This window comes from Micropterus dolomieu, linkage group LG01, assembly GCF_021292245.1.
Source record: "Micropterus dolomieu isolate WLL.071019.BEF.003 ecotype Adirondacks linkage group LG01, ASM2129224v1, whole genome shotgun sequence".
NCBI lineage: Eukaryota > Metazoa > Chordata > Actinopteri > Centrarchiformes > Centrarchidae > Micropterus > Micropterus dolomieu.
This window is the reverse complement of record NC_060150.1, coordinates 54,627,734-54,645,492: the sequence shown is the minus strand read 5'-3', so window position 1 is coordinate 54,645,492 and position 17,759 is coordinate 54,627,734. Positions and strand designations below refer to the sequence as shown.

General features: G+C 39.8%; 1 protein-coding gene across 1 annotated transcript; it reads right to left on the bottom strand.

The window, feature by feature from the left end:
* Window positions 1-9,937: 9,937 nt before the first annotated feature.
* LOC123974905 (homeobox protein Nkx-2.5-like) lies at window positions 9,938-12,933 on the bottom strand. The gene is made up of 2 exons (XM_046055926.1): window positions 12,437-12,933; window positions 9,938-11,025 (listed from the first exon to the last, which is right to left on the bottom strand). The coding sequence occupies exons 1-2, from the start codon at window positions 12,846-12,848 to the stop codon at window positions 10,385-10,387; spliced, it is 1,053 nt and encodes a 350-aa protein (XP_045911882.1). The 5' UTR covers window positions 12,849-12,933; the 3' UTR covers window positions 9,938-10,384.
* Between the last annotated feature and the right edge of the window lie 4,826 nt (window positions 12,934-17,759).

Genomic DNA, 17,759 nt, shown 5'->3' with positions numbered 1-17,759 from the left:
ATCGGTAACGCTCCGCCTGCAGATCACACAAATAAAGCCGATACTTCATATAACTGCTGGGATTAGTATAAACAGCATTAATCATAATTCAGTTTGGCAATGTGGCATATCGCAGCATTAGTGCCCCCACATGCCAGCATGTTTTACAGTTGGATCACTCCAGAGGAACGCACCCTGAAACCCACCTAAGATGATAAAGAGATTAGAAATAATATAATAAATTAAAAACTAGTACAATTTACACAATGTTTGACTGTTTGCTGGTTAGATTTGAATACTTAATATTGACTCAAACAAAATTTAAGAATGCCACCAACTTGCTTGCCTCTCAAGATACTGACCACATCTTTATGAAATGTATTGTGATTATTCCTGATCCCCAGAGGACAAATGCTTTTGGTGATTCCCCAGACCTTTCTCTATCTCCCACCATCATGCCAAAATAGTTAAAATAATATATCTTCACAGGTTCTCCGAAAATCTAATAGTTCGATTACTCTCTTTGACTTTCCAAAGCATAAATGCTTGTGATTTAGGTCTTTTTTTTCTAGCAGCACCCTCAGGGAAAACATCATAAGGCAAAGACAGTGTTAGCAGGCTGATGTTCAATCTAACATTTTGAATACTTCATGGTGGAGCAAGAGGAAAAATCAGAGGATCACTAAAGTCATCAGGACCCATCATTGTCATCTTGAGACCAGAATTTCATTGCAATCCATCCAATATCTGTTGAGATATTCAGTCTGGACTAGCCCTTAGGAATACTGCAGCCTCAAGGAGATGTTTGCTCCTTTCTCCGTGGTTTGTCAGTACAAATAATTTGAATTAATAAAAAATGCTTTCCACCGAACCAAAAAAGTGGTCTATTTGATGCGAAAGATATATCTTACATTTCATTTTGAAGGGAAGAGACAATGTAAGTAAGTAGTCTTGCAAGTAACTTTTCTACTTTTTGAGGAAAACACCTGGTTTATTTTTAAGTTCATATTGTGTCATATTCATGTAACAAGGTGCTGCAGTGCTGATCAGCTTGTGAAAATCTTACTGCTGCAGCATTCAGCATTCAAAATGATGTGTATTTTCATTTATAAAGAGGCAGAAAATATATCCCTGGATAGGGTGTGGCAATAAAGATCCAGGCGATCAACTGGATGGTATAAGCTCATTAATCAAGATGAGCTACTACAACACAAAAATGAGCATGCATTGTCTCCTTCGAGTGTATTCGTGTATGTATTAGCCCATATTTACTAAAGGCTTTTTATTTTTAACCTCCCACTTGAGTTGAGTTGGGATTTTTTTTGCCACACCCTGCTCATGGAAGAAGCGCAATTTTTTCCTCTTTACAAAAACTATTAACCTCCCGCTAGAAGCACCCATGGGTGGGGGTGACATCCGCAGTGTGCTGGTTACAATTTTTTCTTCATACCAGTTCAAATTTCTGCAATTCATTCAGAGAAAATTAGCTGACATGCTTCCTTTTCATACTGTACATTTAAGTATCCTGGTAACAACCATGATCTTGTACTGTTCTTCAGCTTCATCGGCTGTCTTGCTCAAGAGAACCTGGCTATCAGCTACTGATGGATGCGAAGGCGTTACTCATTGACTTCTCCTGCCCAGATTTTCCCAGCTGGTGCAGTACTCAAATTAATGTTTCTAATGATTTTTAGTGAGACACACACTGCAATTTATGTGTGTTAGTGTAAACCCTGACAGTTTAGGATAAATCTCTGTGGGTAGCATTGGATAAACATTGTGTATACATGTATCTTCCCAGAAACTTAATGTTTTTGACCCAGAAAGCTGCACCAGTGAACGGATAAATGTGGATCACAGCATAAATATTTAGATATCTCGGGCTGATGTACGAGCTATAGCCGTTCTCTTTGGCTGGCCTTCCTCCTGTCTCCCTCCCAGGACACGGGAAACCAGTTAAAAAGACATTTCCAAACATCCACGTCCATTGCAAAATCTATTACACTGACGTCAGTAAGCATTACAGCTCACAAGCTGACTACGAAGACACTGTGCAGTCTCTGAAGAGCACTTTGCACTAAAGCTTGTAGGTGTCAAATTTTCAATTGGTGGATATCTCATTTAAGAGCCAAACTCCCACACGCTGCGATCCACTGATATCAGCACAAAGTTTGCAGTGATATTTAGCAGAGTTTTGACAAATAAGGAGTTTAAATGTTGCCGTTCATCAGTTTTGTGCAGTGTTATTGGTGTAGGAAACGGCAACAGGTTACTAAATGGAGAAAAAACATTGTATGATTCACCTTGTCATACTCTGCATGCTCATCAATCGGAGCTGTATTTTGTCAGCCTGTAGGCTCGCTAACACTGACATTTGAAACTGTGAAATTTTGTGGCAACATCAGTTCATTCCAATGGAGTCACTGCAGTCAGTTGATCCACTCGCAGGGGCGAAGGAAATCTACAATCCGAAAGTTTTTGCAAAGTGTTCAACTGCAGCACGTACGCTTGACAGAACTGACCTTTGTTAGAGCAAAGTGCTGGAAAGTCCAAATTGGAGGAAGCTATCGTAGTTTATTAGCTGTGTTATGAGACTCCTATTTCATAAATATCTGCAAACTATTCCTCTTCGATGGAGGTGCTTATACTCTGACAGAGGAGGTTAAATATAAGTGGATGGTGCAAGATAGCTAAAAAGATATGATAGCTTCAAAATGGAGGATTTTGAACTCTCCAGTGGTCTGCTCCTTCAGATGTCAGCTCTGTCAAGAAAAGCTTGCTTTTTGGTCAACCGTGCAAATTCATGTGTGAAAGATGAAATAGTTGCCGCCATGATAACTTTCCAGAGTTGTAAAATCCTGTCTGTGAGTGTTCTAAACCGCCACTGAGTGTTTTTGCGTCTGATAAACCTTAAAATTCACAGCTCTGTTCTCAGACTTCCTGGATTGTATTGTATGTCCCACCAGTGCCTGAAGCAACATGCCCCCACTAACGCAGCGGCCCCTTGCATTGTTTGAATGCAGGGCTGATTTTGGACTGAACGCCCACTGAGGCAGGTCCTGCTTTATCACCTACTGTTGCATAATTTTAAACTAATTCGGTTTATTGAAATGACCAGACAGCAAATCTGGATTCGAGCATTATTCCAGGATAACAAAATTGTACATATTGCGTGAGAGGGGGGTAAATAGGTTACCAGCAGCTCATTTTTGCCCCAGTGCCCTCTGACAGGTTACCCGGCAGTGAAAGTGGTACTGAGCAGCAGCAGTTGTAGCAGTAATCATGGGGCTAGGATTATCGGTAGGGTTAAGTGTTGTGGTACTGTTAGTGGTTGCATTGGTAGTAGTAGCAGTAGTAGTAGTAGCAGTGACAGGAGTTGTAGTAGCAGTAATAATACTGTAATATACATGTTGAGGGACCTCTGCTGTAAGTTGTCTCTGTGTGTGAATGCAGCCTGTCTGGGCCTGTCAGTACTCAGCACTGCAGCCGGAGCGGCTTATTGATCATCCTCTGATAGGCGGAGTGTTGCTCCTTAATGACCAATCATAAGAGCATGTGAGTGGAGGCAGCAGCATAGACAGCAACTTCTGCAACAACATGTGGGTGTTATGACAGAAACAGAGAGCGAGCCAAGAAACACTCTCCAAACTGATACAAAAGACTCTGAGGGAGATGAGAAACATTAACACATTTTTATGAGAGTCAGTAGAGCACTAGAATATTTTCTGTAAGACACTGAGTGCAATTAAACTAAAGCTTTAGTTCCCATGTTAGAGTAAAGCACTTTTCTCTGCCTAGAGAAAAGAGACATAATTTACGTTTTAATAGACTTATCTTCACATCGTAAGTTGATAGGGACAAGCTGATAATAGGAACTGAAGGTAGACTGTTTTTTGTGTTACTTTAATGTTGTGGAGCAGCAGACAGTTAAGCTATATGGCACTTATTTAAAGCTCCTGGGTGTAACACATTTTAAAGCTTTAATATTAAGGCAATGATCGCTTAGAAAATGTTTTTGGTAATGTTTTCATCTATTGGGTGAGACCTTTAAGCACCATTACATTTTTCTAAAATGGAAAAAAAACAGGTCCACGTTTAACATCTAAACAGAGCTTCTACTTTACATGTTAGTGGTGAAAATAGTTTAGTTTCTGTGGACTGTGCATTCAGACCAAACACGAATTTATTCCTCACGACGCTTTCCTTTTCCTTGCTCTTAGCACTGAGGGGGTTAAGTGTGCTAATAAAAATGCGTGGTGTGGTAACTTCATACACCGCAAACATCTTTGGTTTAAACTTAATCAAACAGATAGATGACTGATCACTTTTGGGAATTTTCCACTGAATCTTCTACAATGGTGACTAGCCGCCCACTCATATGTAGGCTAAGACAAAAGGTCTATTAGACCTAACAATGATTTCTTTTTCTTTAACAAACTAAAAAGAATCATACTCTGGTTTTTAGTTGTGCAGTGTCCAGAGTTTTGTTCTCCAAAATATGAAACCAGCAAGATGATTTTTTCTTTTTACCTTAAAACACACATTTTTCTCTAAATTTAAACTTTCATATAATGAATGTACATGTTTTATATCATTTTTTTATTGCACCTCTGCACTCTGAGCAGAGGAACAATTCAAAACTCAGTCACTTTTAACCACTTAGGAGAAGTTGTGAATTCTGTTTCTCTATGTTTTTAGTGCAAAATCCCAATTTTATACTCTGAACTCTGAAATGGACTAAAGCCTGACTGGATGGGAATAGGTAAGAAGGACAGGAAGACATTATTCCTTCAGTCGGTGAAAAAAAGAAACTCATTTAGTTTGCTCAGCCTTTCTAGAAGCTTAGTTAAGTTTGATTTAAAAAAAAAAAAAAAAAAAACACTTGCCAATTGACTTTCACATCACAGCTCCAACTTCTGGAAACTCCTTGAGGTATTTGAGGCATTTTCACAACTTAGTAGAACTGCAACCATTAGTCGATTAATGGAGTCAGTAGAAAGAAAAGTAATTGACAACTATTCTGGTAATCGATTCATCGTTTCAGTCATTTTTTAAGCAAAAATGTGAATAATTTGCTTTAAATTTCTCAAATTGAAAAAATTCTGCTACTCTTTGTTATTTATGACGAGTAAATAAAGAGTCTTTGGGTTTTGGACTGTTGGTTGGACCAAAGAAGCAATTTGAAGAAGTCAAAAATTGTGATGATTTTTTTTTTTTACAATATCTTGACATTTTATAGACTAAACGATTAGTCGGTTAATCTTGAAAATAGCCATCAGATTAGTCAATTATGCAGCCCTACAATGAAGCTGTCGAAATTCATATTATGGTTAATGTTAGCCTTCTGGGGCATGGATTCAATTCAATTCAGTATTCATTTTATAGTGCCAATTCATAACAGAAGTTATTTCATTGGACTTTTCATATAGAGCAGGTCTAAACTGTACTCTTAAACCATAATATTATTCCCACCATGAGCAAGCACTCTGTGACAGTGGCAAGACAGTGGTAGACTCAGGGTGGGTGGCCATCTACCTCCACACGAATGGGGGAGAGAGATAGACAGAGAGAACACATTGCAATATCCACATATAGATGTAAAACAATAGTGATTGTGGTAGTGGTATAGTTCAATGAAAATGAATAATAGTACTAATTATGATAGCTATATTAATGTTGATAATAATTTGACTAATAATAATAATTGTAGCAACATAGTAATACAACATTTCACCATGATTCACCACACTGTTTCCCACATGTGTACATATCTACTCCCACAGAATATCAGCATGGCGGGATTTACCTTGACGTGTGCAACTGGGGGCCAAGAGTAGGCTACTGGTTACTAACTGATGTGGGTGCAAATGTTACTATAACTGTTATATTTTGAGTTGATGACAAACATTTGGAAACATCCTCCGAGTGGAGACGTAAAACACAGATTTCTTGTAGAAAAAAATACTGTGTGGGTAGAGGTTAGATTAAGAGCTTAAGAGCCTGTCCTCATCTAAATCAAGCCAAATTAAGTGTACAGTGCACTTCCCCAAACTGAAGTGAAACTCACATTTTTGTGGAAAAGCTGTAAGTCAATCTGAAAACTAATAGATAAGAGAGATTCAACAAATCAGAGTTCAAAAATCAAGCATATTAATACACACCCACATGCACACACAGTGTATACTGGGCAATGACTGGTGGTTGTTTGATCGGGCAGAGTCAGCGAGCAGCTGTGGTTAGCTGTTGGCTGGAGTGTAAACAGATCAGCAACCTAACAGATGAAGCAAAAAAAAGAAACTGTGATGTTATTATGTGTGAGAAACAATCAATGGCCTTTAGGCATCCCATTCGGTTCTCTGTTACTACCATTCATTGAGCTATGATTAGTGTAATCACTGGTACTTACAGAAGCAGCACGGGCAGCAGAAACAATAGTTCAATGTAGAATAACAACTTCTTGTGCAAAAAAGTACATTTACTCATGTTCTGTACTTAAGTACAACTTTAAGGCCTACTTTACATGGGAGTTTCTATTTTCTGGCATTTTATACTTAATCTAGTGGAAAATATTGTACTTTTTATAAATAGTTACTTTACTGAATAAAACTGTACATACAAAAAGTCTGACCACCATTTAAATACGATGCATTTTTATAGAATAAACTGCCCAAAAGTGCATAAAGTAGTTAAAACTAACTTCCTCTTGACAGCAACAACAACAATAAAATACTGCTTACATGTTTGTCCAGAAGCATTATAAATAATAATGTTACTGACAGGAGTGACTTTGCTGTACAATGACTACTTTTGATACTTTGCTGATCAACTTTTACTTAAGCAAAGATTTTAAATGCAGGGCTTATCTTGTACTGTAATATTTTTACAATGTGGTACTTTTACTTTAGTAAAGTATCTGCATGCTTCTTTTTTTATATTATTAGATATGGTAGCTGTGGTGGAATCTTATAAATGGTTGTAATTACAGTAATAGAAGTGTAATCCAATACACTAATGTCAGAACTTTAAAGAGTACTGATTACTGAATTGGCTGAATTCAAAGGGTGGACAAAATAACAGGATCACCTGTAAAATGAATGCAAATTTTGGGGGGAAATTGCATTTAAATTTCTGAAGGGTTTAAAGTTGTTGGGAGTTCAAAATATTGTTGTTTTGGTTTGAAATAGAGGCTGTTTGCTATTTTCTACTTTTTTCCAGCATTACTTTTTAGGACGATTTTAGGATTTTTTTTTCTTTTTTTAGGATGAAAAATCGATTTTTATTTATGTAAAATTGAGAAAAAAACGGTCTATGCAGTATCCAATGCAGCAAAATATAAATGATTGTAATTATCATTGAGCCAACAAGTTGATTAATTACTTTAATATTATTATCGCTGGATCGTGAGCCAGCAGGTAGTGTTTACCTGCCAGACGCCTCTCTGTCTCGTCTTTATTTGCGTCCATCTGTCTCTGTCCTGTGGCTGGGCAACACCTCAGGGCGCAGGGCTTATCAGCTTTCTGTTTACCTCTCAATTAATCCCCATTAGTAAGGAGAAGGCATTAGGGTACTCTGATGGACTTTAACGTTGTTTTGTCCCAAACAGGAGATCAGCTGGTTAACAGCTCAGACTGACAGATCTCAATCTGAGCAGACCGACTGTCTGGCAGGAGAGGAGCCGGAGTCACGCACTGATCACTGCAGATAACAACGATATTTATTAAAGGTTGTTTGCTCTATATGGTCTTGATAGATCAGCTTTAATTGAATTTATTTTAGGGGAACAAATGTGCGTACTCATGGAGTAGCTAAAGGGTCAGGAAATAATAACTTATTTTGAGGCCATAGCTTAAAATATTATACCGTGATGTGCGTTTATGAGACAATGTTCCTTCCAAAAGAAGAAGAATTCATCATATTGAGGAACTACTGAACTCCTGTCAGTCATTAGACCTGCTACCCCCCACCCCCCTCAGAAACCAGTAAGAATCAGTACAAACGGGGTCTGGAGGTTTCAGTGGGAGATGTTTTAGTAAATGTGGCTCCTGCTGTTTGTTCTCAGTCTAGCTGCTGTCTCCCATTAGGACATGAGTGTGGGTGTAATTATACAAGAATGGGTTTGGGAAACAACTGTTCTCAGGCCGGAGGAACAATTACGTTCAGAGAAAAACAGCAATTTATGCTTTCCCTCCCTAATTTTCATACAACTTCCATGATAATTTGCGTTCTTTAGACTTATTCCAGCAAATATGTTGATAGGTTTTTGTCCCATAAATCAGAAAAAAAAAACGATTTGAGACGAGTTTATGTCGGATATTGACTCCGGCGTGCACGTTATTGTCTGTAGTGGCTAATTAACAGCGCTAATTGGGCGGCACGCCTTCAAAAAAGTGGGACTCTAACATCCTAAACGTCTCCCTTTAAAAACAAAATTAGGCCTTTGACTCTAGTTTATAATGTTGTTTATATTTTCTAATAATCTATGACTTAGTCTTTAAAGTATCTGAAAATAGTAAAAAAAAAAAAACGCTACTGATCAAAACTTCCTAGAAGTTAAAAATTACTTGTTTTGTCCCAAAACCACAAAAATATTCAATTTACAATTATATTAAACAGAAAAAACAGCAAATTCTCACATTTGAGAAGCTGGAATGAAATAATGTTTGGCATTGTCGACTCGTGAATTAATAGAGTCACCTATAATTATTTCAGCACTAAAGCAAACTTTGAACAAACTAAGCACTAAATTGAATTTGGTTTGGGGTCATTTCGCTTATTGAATCAGTGACAAAACCCATATTTGCTTCTTTATAATTAGGAACCTCTAAATCCATAACCCGAGCAAAATATTCCCATAATATCCCTGTCAGAACTTTCCTTCTGTGATGCGTGACAAGGACCCTCTGATAGATCTTGTGAAATCACTGTAACATAGGAGTTTTTCTGTGATATTTTCCTTCCAGGAATTTATTATAGGATCAGTCGTTTTTCCTCCCAGGAATAGACTGTTACCTGTGAGAATAAAATCAGTCTGAGCTGAAATAACACCCTTAAAATGAAATAATAGCCTACATAATAGCCTGCAGGACACGACCCTCGCCCCCTCCTCCTCACCGGGCTCCCCCTTAAAATTCTCCCGTCCATTTCCCTCATTTGGATAAATGGTGAAACTTGTAGCAATAATACCCCCTTCTTTCACACAAACGCCTCCCTGCTGCCACCACCTCCAGCCCGGCTGCCCTCGAAGCCTCTCGGCTGGGGATCTCGGAGAGCCTTTCTCCGCGAACAAAAAAAGCCTCCTGAAGGGGAACAAAAGTGACCACATTTTTCCTCCGTGTCCCCTTCTCTGCGCAGAATAACCCGCTGCCTGTCTCTCAAATGGGAATATTAGGACGTCAATCTCACGGCCCCTGTGCGCTTTTGTCTTTGCTGAGTGCCCGGCTCTGCCTACCACACACCTTTTGTCCGACAATCCAATAAGAGCCATTATTCCCGCTCCCTTTCCCGGCTGCAGCTCGCTCTTCGGGGGTATTTTAGGTGCTTAATCGCGTCCTTTAAAGGACCTCAAATGGAGAATAACTTCCTCCTTTCACATCGCCTGGCACCGGGACAAAGAGTTCCTGTGGCCTGGCCTCCTCCAGCAGCTCTCCCCTTAATATGTTATGAGCAAAATTTGCCTCAGTGTATCGGATTTACTTATAGCGGGGTCACTGTGCGTAAGTGGGAGCGATAACATATGGATTCTATTAGTCTTTCTTTTTATTATTTAGAGATAAAATAGTTTCAGTTCCATAGTGGTGAAATATGTCAGTCTCTCTTTCTCACCAGCACTTTGAGAGTTTAACCCAAAACAGGGTGACAGCTTTTTTTTTTGCCGGAATACAAAATCAAACTCACCTTTTCTCATTTTTCTGATTTATTTGAATAGATGTGAAATAGACTAAAACAATTCTCTGTTGAACCAAAAACACTTGAAAGCAATTCTCTCCATAGCCTAAAAATATACCTTGTTCAAAACAAACATAAAAAATGAATCATCTCTTTGAGTTCAAATAAGGAGAAATGCGCACCATTGTGCGTAATTCCCCCCCCTTGCTTCAGTCTTAACTGTGCCAAAGTAGAGCACCAACAATTAGGCTATTGGAGCACAAAATAATATTTCACCCAAGTTGTGACTGTTCAGGTGTCACTTTGTGACGTCCAGCCTTTAATTTCGGCTACACTTGAAGTAACCGGCAATATGAGTGAAATTTCATCTTATCTTGCAGGTGTATCCAAACTCACATCCATTATATAAGCAATACTGTTTTCTGAGGTGTTTTGACCAAGTTAACACATAGGCCTACTTCTAAAAGGTTGGGTTGACCAAAAAGAAAGAGCTCCATAAAAAAGAGATACTAGTTCGAGGCTACCATGCCCGGATCCCCTGCAGGGAGCCCTGGCAGGATGCGACCGCTGTCCCTTGATGTGTTTGGGCCTGTGGGGAGCCGCCGAGGCTGCTCACGTTTCCCAAGTTCATGTTCATGAAGGCGTTGGAGGTGCTGGAAGGAGGGAGGGCGGGGATGCTGGTGTATGTACAGCTGTAGTTGGTGTTGTAAGCGGGGCTGTTGTATGTATATGCTGGGTATCCGTTATAACTGTACGGGTTGGATCCGTACGGAGCAGCAGCGGCGTAGCTCTGCGCACCGCCCAGACAAGGCTTCCCATCTCGGACCAACACCGGCACTGCGACGCGCCGAGGCGGAGGAGGGTGGTGCTGCCCCGCCGTCTCCAAAGACTTATCCTGCCGCTGCCGTTTGCACTTGTAGCGGCGGTTTTGGAACCAGATCTTCACCTGGTTCGAGGTGAGTTTGAGGGTGGTCGCCAGATGCTCCCGCTCAGGGGCGGACAGGTAGCGCTGCTGCTTGAAGCGCCTCTCCAGCTCGAAGACCTGCGCCTGGGAGAAGAGCACCCTGGGTCTCCGCCGGCTCCTCTGCTTCTGCACAGGTCGCTCCGAGTCGCCCTGCCCGCCCTCCGCTGCCTCATCCCGAGACACCAAACCACAGCTCTCTGGGCGGGTTGGAAAACAACATAAGACTTATTAATATCTCTGGACACCAAGAAATAATATTATGCAAATTCTTTCAGTCCACAGCCAAAATTGTTTGTAGGTTGGGAACAGAAGTCACAACTTTAATACTAAATATGCTACCTGTAAACTAAAAACAACAACAACAAAAAAGCAGTTACTGCAGAGACCACACTTTATTATGGGACATTTCCTTTGAAATCTCACATAAAATTTTATGTGAGATTGAAAAACTTTTAATCAGATTCCACAACTAAAAAGCTCAGAAATTATTTTTAAAAATGAGAAAATAAAATCAGCACCAAGGGAGGCTTATCTATAGAGGATAAACCGTAAAAAAAAAAAGTCTTGTATAAAGATGAATTATTCTAGTTTGAGGCAAAATGTTTATATTTTTGTGACTTCCTGAGCTTAGAAAGCCACATGCTGATTAACACCTCATTCTTTTAACTGTTTATATATAAGGAATAATTGTGCACCGTGTGAGGAAGATGTGTCTGACTGTGTTTATTAGCGCTACTTCGCGGTGTCATTTCTTTTACAAGCCTCTTTAAACTAATTGTCGGTTTATGGTCCACACATCATAACAGACCGCGCATAACAGCCGCGCAGCTGAACCACTAGAAAGTGTTTGACATTTCCAGACTTTACTGGATTCGTCTAAAAGGCCCCCGGCCGCGGTCATACTGACTTCCACCATTTGATAGCTCTTTATTGGGATAATGTCTGATTACTGTAGGCGGAACAGCTGAGAACAGACCTCCGAGGACAAACAGTTCTGCAGATAATATCTGTTTAAATCTATTTTAACAGTATTAAACGAGTTTTCATTTTTTATTTTGCACTTATGCACAACTTATATTGTGCCATAGTTGGGTGTCATAGTTACGATCATCTAAGTGATCAAATACTGTTCGAAAAGATACCGGAATAATTATACAGAATGAGAATGAAAAGAGAAAATAACATGAAACCTATTTTCTTTTCCAGTTGGCTCACTTTGTGTTTGACAGGCGAGAAATCACCTAAAGCCTATATGGCAGTTAAGTACTACAAATGCTTAGATTTCCATTTTTAATTTACATAATTTACATAATTTACATAAACTGTGCATGACAGAAGCCACATTTCTATAATTTTGCAGTGACAACAATTTGTTTAAGGTTACACGTTATGTTGTCTTTGTGTGGCTAAAGATGCAAATTATTTTATATACTGAAAATAACTGAAAATCTAAGATTTAACATTTGAAGCAGCTGCTTACATTTATAATTCATGTTTTAGCACTTTGATATTTTTTCTGTAAAACAGTTTAATTACTGTAATAATTATTTTTTACACGTTCCTTTGTTTCCTTTTGTCTGTACAGTAGCAGCTTGTGCTTCAACTCACTGCTCTCCTGCTCGTCCAGCTCGGCGGCCTCCAGCTTGGCTCCCTGCAGGCCGGGATGGACGTACATGTCCGGGGACAAGCTAGTCTCCCCGCGGTCCTCCTCCCGCACCGCCAGCGCGCTGAGGTAGGCCAGGTTGTCCTCTCCTTCCGAGAACGAAGGACTGTCCCGGGCCCCGGCGAGCATGCAGGACGGCGGGGTTTGGAAATGCTGCTGCTGCGGCTGCTGGGGAGGAGACCCGGCCAACTGCTGCTGGGTATGGGCCCGGTGCTGTTGCTGCTGCTGTTGCTGCTGCTGCTCCAGCTTGAGGATATCCTTGACAGAAAACGGCGTGGAGGTGAGCGGGCTCTGCAGCATCATGTCATCCAGCTCCTGCTCTGCAGCACCGAGGAAATGAAGCCCGCCGAGTAACATGCACACTCCTTCTCCTTTTCCACTCTTTTTCTAACAAATAATTGAGCTTAATAGCCCCTTCTTTGGTAATTGGGGTTGCGTTAAGCCTCTGGAATCCCTCATCGCCATAAATCGCACAGAAACATGGGCATAAGTCCCGGTTTTGTCCATGCAGGTCTCCTCTCTGACAGATATAATGTCGAGCTTTGTAAATGGAGTTTGGACCGGGGCGAAGGCGCGCCTCTGATGTCAGGGGGAGGGGTGTGTGAAATGGAAAGTCCGCGTGGGCTGGAAGGGAAGCATTTGGGAGAGAGAGTCAGGGAGAGGGTAGGTGGGGCGTTCGTGACGTATGTTCACGTAGTGTTTTTTTTTCGGACCTGTCTGAATATGGTGGAAAGAATTTTACTGACACGCTGCTCCTCCAATGCCCACTGTGTTTATCCTTCTGTACACGCTGACTACCCCCCAACAGCTTTAAAGCACAAATATTGTTTCAATAAGCACGTTAAAATCCCTGCTCTGCGACTGCAAATATGTGACCCAAGCCTTTACTTTGCTTTGTTTTGTTTCAGTTACAGTTTTCAACAGTCGGTCCTTGTGTTGGTTCGTGCGTAAATCTGTGCGCTCTTTGGAGAGGCGCGCCATGCGGCACAGTCGCTGCAAGAACGGCACGTCAAGGTCAGGTCAAAGCACAATAGAGTCAGTGGGAACCTCTTGGCATTGTAGTTTAACTTTACACAGTGCTTGAATGAAACCTTAAGCATCACCTCACGCAAAACAAATTCTGGTTGATTTTGGTTCACCGTAATTATAAAAGAGATAGATTGTGCCACCAAAAACCTGCAGTGAAAACGGCTTCACCCTGCCCTGGCCTTTAACTGAAAGATTTAAGCAACATTTTTGGCTTAAAGTGGTCGAACTCAATTAAACTGACAGGAAATAATGGATTCTGGCAGGTGCATTTAGAATTTTTAAATGAATTTCAGATTGACATCAGTTTGCTGAAGGCTGCTCGTCGGATCCATACATGGACCTCTTACAAAGCTAAGGTTTGTTAAAAACTCAACATTTCTAAACTTGCCAAGGTTTCCAAAGACACCAGATCTGCCAGACTGTACAACAGGGAAATGTTTGTAAAATATTCCAGAAAATATAGAAAATATTTAATTTTATGTAGTACATGAGACATTAAATGTCTGTTTGAGCTTTGAATATTTCATTCTTCTATTCTGATAAAGCTCTAGTAAAGCACCCGTAAAATTACAATGAGCTACATATTTAAATGTGACAGGAGATTCTCTGCAGTTTGCTATTGAATGCTTGGTAGCTATAAACTCTTCAACTCTATCAAACAAAGACTATGTTTGATTTTGCCAGCAGCAGCAGGCTGCATTGGGTGTCTCTCCTCTTTATCGCGGGTGTTGTATTAATAACCGCCCTGGGCCGATAAGCAGGGCCCCCCGGGGCAATTAAGATTCCTCCAGGAAAACTGACCGACGTTTTTAGTCCGGCCTAATCTGCTCCTATCAGCTCCCCTTTCCGTTTTCCAGCGGGACCCCTGGCCTCTGTCACCCTGCTCCTTTTGACGGTTTGTCTCAACACAAAAAGCCTGTAAGGTTTTTAGAAAATATATTAACAAAACAAATGTTGGTAAGTTAGATTTCACGTGTGTCAAATTTACATCCTGCTATTTGACATATTGAAAAACTGGTTAAAGCCAAATGTAGGCCTACTGTACAGTTATGACGACTTTATTATGATAAAGTGGAGGAGCCTTCTACATTAACTCTTCTTCTTCTTCTTCTTCTTCTTCTTATTATTATTATCATTATTATTATTATTATCATTATTATTATTATTAGTATTATTATTATTATTAGTATTATTGCTGTTGTTGTTGTTGTCAAGGAGACATTTTCAGAGGAACATCATGTTGTTTCAAAGCCTTCCTCACACTGCTTTACAGAAATGTAATTCTTGTGGAGACTAAAACCCCTTTATTTCAACTCATAATTTTATTTTGTATAATAAAAAAGGTGAAATTTTAAGTTTCTGTGTGCAATAACCGAAAATAAACTCCTCTTCATGCCATTAACCCCCCAAATTGACCTTGACCTTGCTGTCCTCAGTGGTAGCTACAGCCATGACAGCCATGATGCTTCTCTCACAGTGTTTAAGGATTTGTCCCCTTACAGCAGCATTTTGTGCTTGAAACGCTGCAAATCTTAACCATTAAACATTATGTCTTTTAAAGAACGAGACTTTGGTCTAAACTAATGCTTTTCTGAAAATGTAATATATTTTTGTTCAAATGCTTTAAATAGCTCCACAGAAGGAGCTGGACATCAACAGTTTATGTTTATGATGTGGATTATAAACCAAACTCCAGCTGAGTTTTAGGTAGCAGACACATGACTTAGGTATAAGACTATGTGCAATACATGCAGTACTGGTATATATATGTATATATTTATATATATATATACATATATGTAATGTATAGTCTTTAAGTGTAGTAGGGTTTAAAGGTCATTACAGATTTACTACTTTTATAGTGAAATTCTGGATTTCTGTCATCTTCCCTATCTTTACATTTGACAGTTTTTCATCAAATAATTTATCCCAAAAACACAGCTGAACTGTTTTTCTCCTGTTAAATAAACCATAATCAGAGCTTAAACTTGTTCACAGCTGCCTTTGGCCAAACCCCAAACAAAGTGAAACTGTGAACTCCATTTCAGTTCTGCTGATGTCCTTTGTCCATTTTCATGAAATCATATTTAATTACCCTCAATCTAGGCCCGAAAGCCTCCAATTTTTGTGGAAATAATGTTGTCAAGTTTGCACAATGGAATAAATCCAACGTCAAAGCTTTGAGCTTTTGCCAAAACGTTTTGAACAAATAATATAATAATAAATTGGGGATTCCATGGCACTTGATCAAATTTTGAGATTAATAGGACCTTTTAGTTTTTCTAAATCAAACTTCTAAGCTTTCTGTAAGAATGACACAGTTTCACATAACAGACACAGTTTTCTCTGCCATATCATAATATCATACTTTGAATAAATTGTGAGTCAACTGTTGGTGTGCACATGTCTATATTGTAAAGTCAAATGTCTCTCTAAACGGGAAAGTACAATCTGGATCCTGCATGGCCTCTCAGAGACCTGGGCCAGGTCTCCCCTTCACTGTGTCCCTGTGTGTAACCCAGGTAGTAAATATCCTGATGTGCAGCAAATTAAGCTGGAAAAAGATAGATATATGTGTAGTTGTCACTGTAGACTCCCCGGCGACTCTCTCCAATTCACGCGCGTCCTCGTAAAAATGTGCCAAACAAGGCAGGATAGTGTTTAGACTGGCACACAGCCGCCTCCATTTACTTTAAATAAGCATTAAATCCAATGACGCCAGGCTGAGCACTGTGTTTTCTGTGTTGGGCTGACACTCTACAGCAGCTATAGGAAAGAAATGAAAACTTTAAGTCACAAGGCTGGATGATTTTTCTAGGACAAGGTTTCCAAACTGGGATTCAGGGATCTCCATGAGTCTCTGAAGGGTTTCCGGGAGACCTTTCATGAGTTTTGGACATACAGGAAAGGACTAAGTCAGGTGACCTTAGTCGTCATCATGGTAAGAAGTTTGGATAGGTCTAGGCTCCAAAACTAAGGTACAGGAAAAGATCTTGGTTTGGATTACAGTAAGAATGTTAAATACATAAGTTAAGTTACATTATATACATGACGAAAGTTAAACATTACCTAAGTTTACTTAGGTAAAATAAGTCAGAGTTGACCTTTCACATGGGACATGAGCAGCAGTCTGTGAAAGTCCCGTGCTTGTTTCACCCATCCAACCACCCTAAACTCCTCTCAATGCAAACTTTGTAACTTTATATGATGTTCCCTGACTTTTGTGTGGCTAAATCCCGCAGCTTTACGAAGCTTCTTAGGTTCTTTTAGCTCATTATTTGTTTTTTTATAACACATTTTATAGAAACTCACCTCTCCCATCAATGTTGTTTCCAGCAGCATGGAGTAATTAGCACAAACAAACAGAGCTAAAAGGAGAGTGAATAATGGACATTTTTAACATTTTGCGTGAGGTGTGAACCTCAGGGATCATGACTGGGACCTCTGAGGTTTTGTCATCATGTGCCCATGCAGGAAAGCCCGTAGAGGACTGAATGATTGTGGATTCTTGTGCAAAATGACTGGTGCTAACAGAGCTGGAAGTAAGACTGCAGGCTTTATCTTTCACACAGATGTCAGTTAAAATCTCAGTGGAAACTTAGAAGAAGTCTGAAGGGAAGAATCATTTTCTCAAAAGATAAAACTAAATAAATGGACATAACTTCTTGCTTTCTGTGCTATCAAAGTTGTGATATTGGAAACTGATTATATGGGCTTGACAGTCTTACTGCCAATACAGTCATTATGTTATTCTTATAATATGGTATAATAAGCAGAATATCATAACATATATTGTATTGTACTGTATTGAGAATGAAATTGATCTTTATAGACATCAGCCTTTTCTTTAATGATTAACTAATAAGACTAATAACAATATAATCTGCTTTGAGATTCCCATTAAATGTTTGTGAGGTTTGTGAGGGGGGCTATTATGCAATTTTTTCTAAAGGCTTCCTGTTATTTCAATTATTAGAACATGGTGCAGGGATGGACTCTCTCTCTCTCTCTCTCTTTCTCTCTCTCTCTCTCTCTCTCTCTCTCTTTCTATTTCTCTCTTTCTCTCTCTCTCTCTCTCTCTCTCTCTCTCTCTCCCTCTCCCTCTGTTATAAACGGAGGTAACAATAGGAAATGCTACACCTCTTGTCTGCTGTCAATTGCAACCCAGCAGAGGCGCCAGGCGGCTCTGGATGGTTGGATGGAGAGAGAGGAGAGATAATCTCAGCCAGCGTCCTCAAT